This window comes from Gavialis gangeticus, unplaced genomic scaffold, assembly GCF_001723915.1.
Source record: "Gavialis gangeticus isolate Ggan-Ray unplaced genomic scaffold, GavGan_comp1, whole genome shotgun sequence".
Classification (NCBI taxonomy): domain Eukaryota; kingdom Metazoa; phylum Chordata; order Crocodylia; family Gavialidae; genus Gavialis; species Gavialis gangeticus.
The window spans coordinates 23,535,458-23,538,597 of record NW_017729004.1 but is presented as its reverse complement, the minus strand read 5'-3'; the positions used below and the strand labels follow the sequence as shown (position 1 = coordinate 23,538,597).

The following is a 3,140-nucleotide window of genomic DNA, read 5'->3' as shown; positions in this document are numbered from 1 at the left end:
AGTCACCTTGCTGGGGTCGTTTGACCCCAGTACTCTTTCCTGCCATGGCAGGGGGTTGGACTTGATGATCTGCTCAGGTCCCTTCTGACCCTACTGACTATGAAACTATGATATGGCTGTGAATGAAAGTTCACCATGAATATTTTGGCCCTTATTACTAGAACACGAAGTAGGAGTTTGCCGCTACCTTTCTGGTGTGACCTTGGGCAAGTGATTTATGTATTCTGGCCAGGTACAGACATTATACTTTTACTGGCATAAGTGATTGGGCCTTCTTCTATTCCTGTAACAGAACAGAAGTTCGGTGCACACAGACTGGTTTAAAAATGGCAGAACCTGGTGTAAGATTTGCCTCCCCCACAAAGTGCGAATGTGCGTTCTCTTCACTATCAATCTAAGATACACCACGTAGAGAAAGCCACGCAACTTAGATCGATACTGCCTCAAGCTTTTTGAATATTTGTACCTTGCCTCTGTAACTGAATTTTCCCGTTCATTTTAACTGCTTTGAAATCTTTGATCCAAACAACAAAATATACATGAAGAAGTGTCTGTTATCTTAATTTTGTTTCTGTGGGAAAAGAGCAGTAGCAGCAGTTTCACTGCTGGAAAACCCTGTGTCCTGTAACAACTGATTCACTTGCATTATTTTCAGTTGTATGAGTTTTTCTTATTCTATCTGCCTGCAGCAAAGTGTGTTGACCTGCAATTATCTATTTAATGTTATGTGAATATGCCTTCATTCTGTTCAGGAGTAAAAGCATTATATATTTGCACTACAAATAATGACACTTGCTTTCAATTCTCAGATACCTCTTCTGGCTCAGAAGATGAAGGCTCTGTACAGGGCGATTCCCAGGGAACTCCCACCTCAAGCCAAGGGAGTATAAACATGGAACATTGGATCAGTCAAGCGATCCATGGCTCGACCACATCTACTACTTCCTCCTCCTCAACACAAAGTGGAGGCAGTGGTGCTGCGCACAGGCTAGCTGATGTTATGGCTCAAACGCATATAGGTTAGTAAATCACTTCTTTGAGCGTGTCTTAGATTTCATGATTTCATAGATTTTTAGGGTCAGAAGTGACTTAGTAGATCATTGAATCCAACCCCCCGCCCTGGGCAGGAAAGAGCGCTGGGGTCAGATGACCCCAGCCAGGTGCTTGTCCAGTCTCCTCTTAAAGCGCCCCAGGGTAGGGGAGAGCACCTCCTCCCTTGGAAGCCCATTTCAGATTTTGACAACCCGTACTGTAAAGAAATGTTTCCTAATGTCTAATCTAAATCTGCTCTCCATCAGTTTTGGTCATTGTTCCTAGTAACCCCAAGGGGTGCCCTGGTAAGCAGTATCCCCTATTCCTTGCTGTGCCCCCCACCCCTCCCGAATTTGTAGACAGCCACAAGATATCGCCTCTTAGCCTCCTTTTGCTGAGACTGAAGAGATGCAGGTCCCTCAGTCTCTTCTCATAGCATCTTACCTACAGGCCCTTAACCATATGAGTAGCTCTCCTCTGGACCCTCTCAAGGTTATCCACATCCTTCTTGACCTGCGGTGTCCAGAACTGGACATGGTACTCCAGCTGCAGTCTTGTTTTCAGCCTGGTGTTTTTGATTTAACAGATGTCTATTGCCACATTTGATTGGTGTTACAGATTTGAAATTTGGATGCAGTTGTCTGTACAAAGGTCTCTTGGGCTTTTTCTCCCTTCTTCCTCTCTCTCATTAACACAGTTTAGGGGGAAACATTTCTGTTTATTTGTTCTGAAGCTTCTCAGGTAAACTTCCACTTGGCACAAGGGCTCTGTTTAGCTCCCAAATTGTTCAAAGTTTCATTTGTATGACTTGCACTAAATTTAAAAAAGTACTTCATTAGGATACTTTAACAGAAGGAATTAGCTTGAGCATTGTCAGGAATTGCTTGCTTGTATACAGTCTTCCCAGACTACCACAGCATTTGCATTGTACTCCCAGGCTGCATGGTTTTCTGTACTCCTGTGTTTACACTAAGCCTATTATCAGAATGTTTTCAAGCTTGTAGTTTTGTTTAAATCTCTAACTGATCATAGCATAAATTAGATTAGATTAGATTTGGATATCTGACTATATATACCACATGAAGGAAAAACTCATGGAAAGGAGGTTGTTAGTGCTGTATTATCAATATTGCTAGCAGGCTGTTGGGGCTGGGGTAGTGTGGGCACCAGCGTGCCCGGTTGACCATCTAGAGGTTGCAAGTTTGAGGCCATAGCAGAAGCGCTTCCAGCACAGCCCTGTCAGATTTCAACGAATCTGTGAATTCTGCTAAATAGCTTGTCACACAAGAACATGGGGAAGTAACTAACTAAATCTCTTTTAGTTCTCTTGCTTTCCCTTACACACTAAGATTAATAAGTATTACTTATTTCTGAATGTTTGATGTTGAAGCCATCACTTAAATGAAACAATTGTTGAAAGCAGCCAAATGGTAAACAAGGGTTGCTACCAATTCTAACAGTCTGGATGGCTATTACTCATTTTACATAGCTTGTGGGAGTTTTAATTCCTTAAATCTGCTTCAGGGAGATTATTGTTGCAATTCTGTATCAGAATATTTTATTGCATGCATTTGGTACAGATATAGGAAAATCCTGGAGTAAATGTGGCAAACTTTTCAGGGCAATGGTGTGGTGATAAATTGGATGCAGGTTACTGGGAGGCTTTTATGTACTTTCTTGTCAAAAGGAAGAAAAACTATAGGTTGCAAGCAGCTTTCCAGCTTTTATAAAGCAGTAAATGAAAGCGTCTTAAATGCTTCTAGTTTCATGTGCTGGAACAGTAGTCTTTATACCTTTGACTTCTATCACCATGTCTTGATGTGACACCTGTATTATCAAATAAGTAATCCTTTCCCCTAGGCTCTGAAAACACAGCATCACAGTTGGGAGAGGCATTGTGTTCTTAAATTCATGTTTAATGAATAGTCCAGGTCCTTGTTTTAGAAAGGCATGCACTTCTGAACAGATTAATCACTGCATTTGGTTTTCCTCTATGACTTCATCTTGAAATGAAAGAGGAAACTATAGCATACAGAATTAAATTTATCCAAACAGCAAATGGGTGCATTACTTACACGTGTGCACACATACATGCTTGCCCACACATG

General features: G+C 41.6%; 1 protein-coding gene across 1 annotated transcript in view; it reads left to right on the top strand.

Annotated features, from left to right (window-relative positions):
* DIP2C (disco interacting protein 2 homolog C) overlaps positions 1-3,140 on the top strand; it is a 227,463-nt gene that overhangs the window by 48,977 nt on the left and 175,346 nt on the right. The window contains exon 5 of the mRNA XM_019508168.1: positions 810-1,019. Coding sequence (XP_019363713.1) covers positions 810-1,019 — 210 coding nt within the window. The remainder of the gene's footprint in view (positions 1-809; positions 1,020-3,140) is intronic.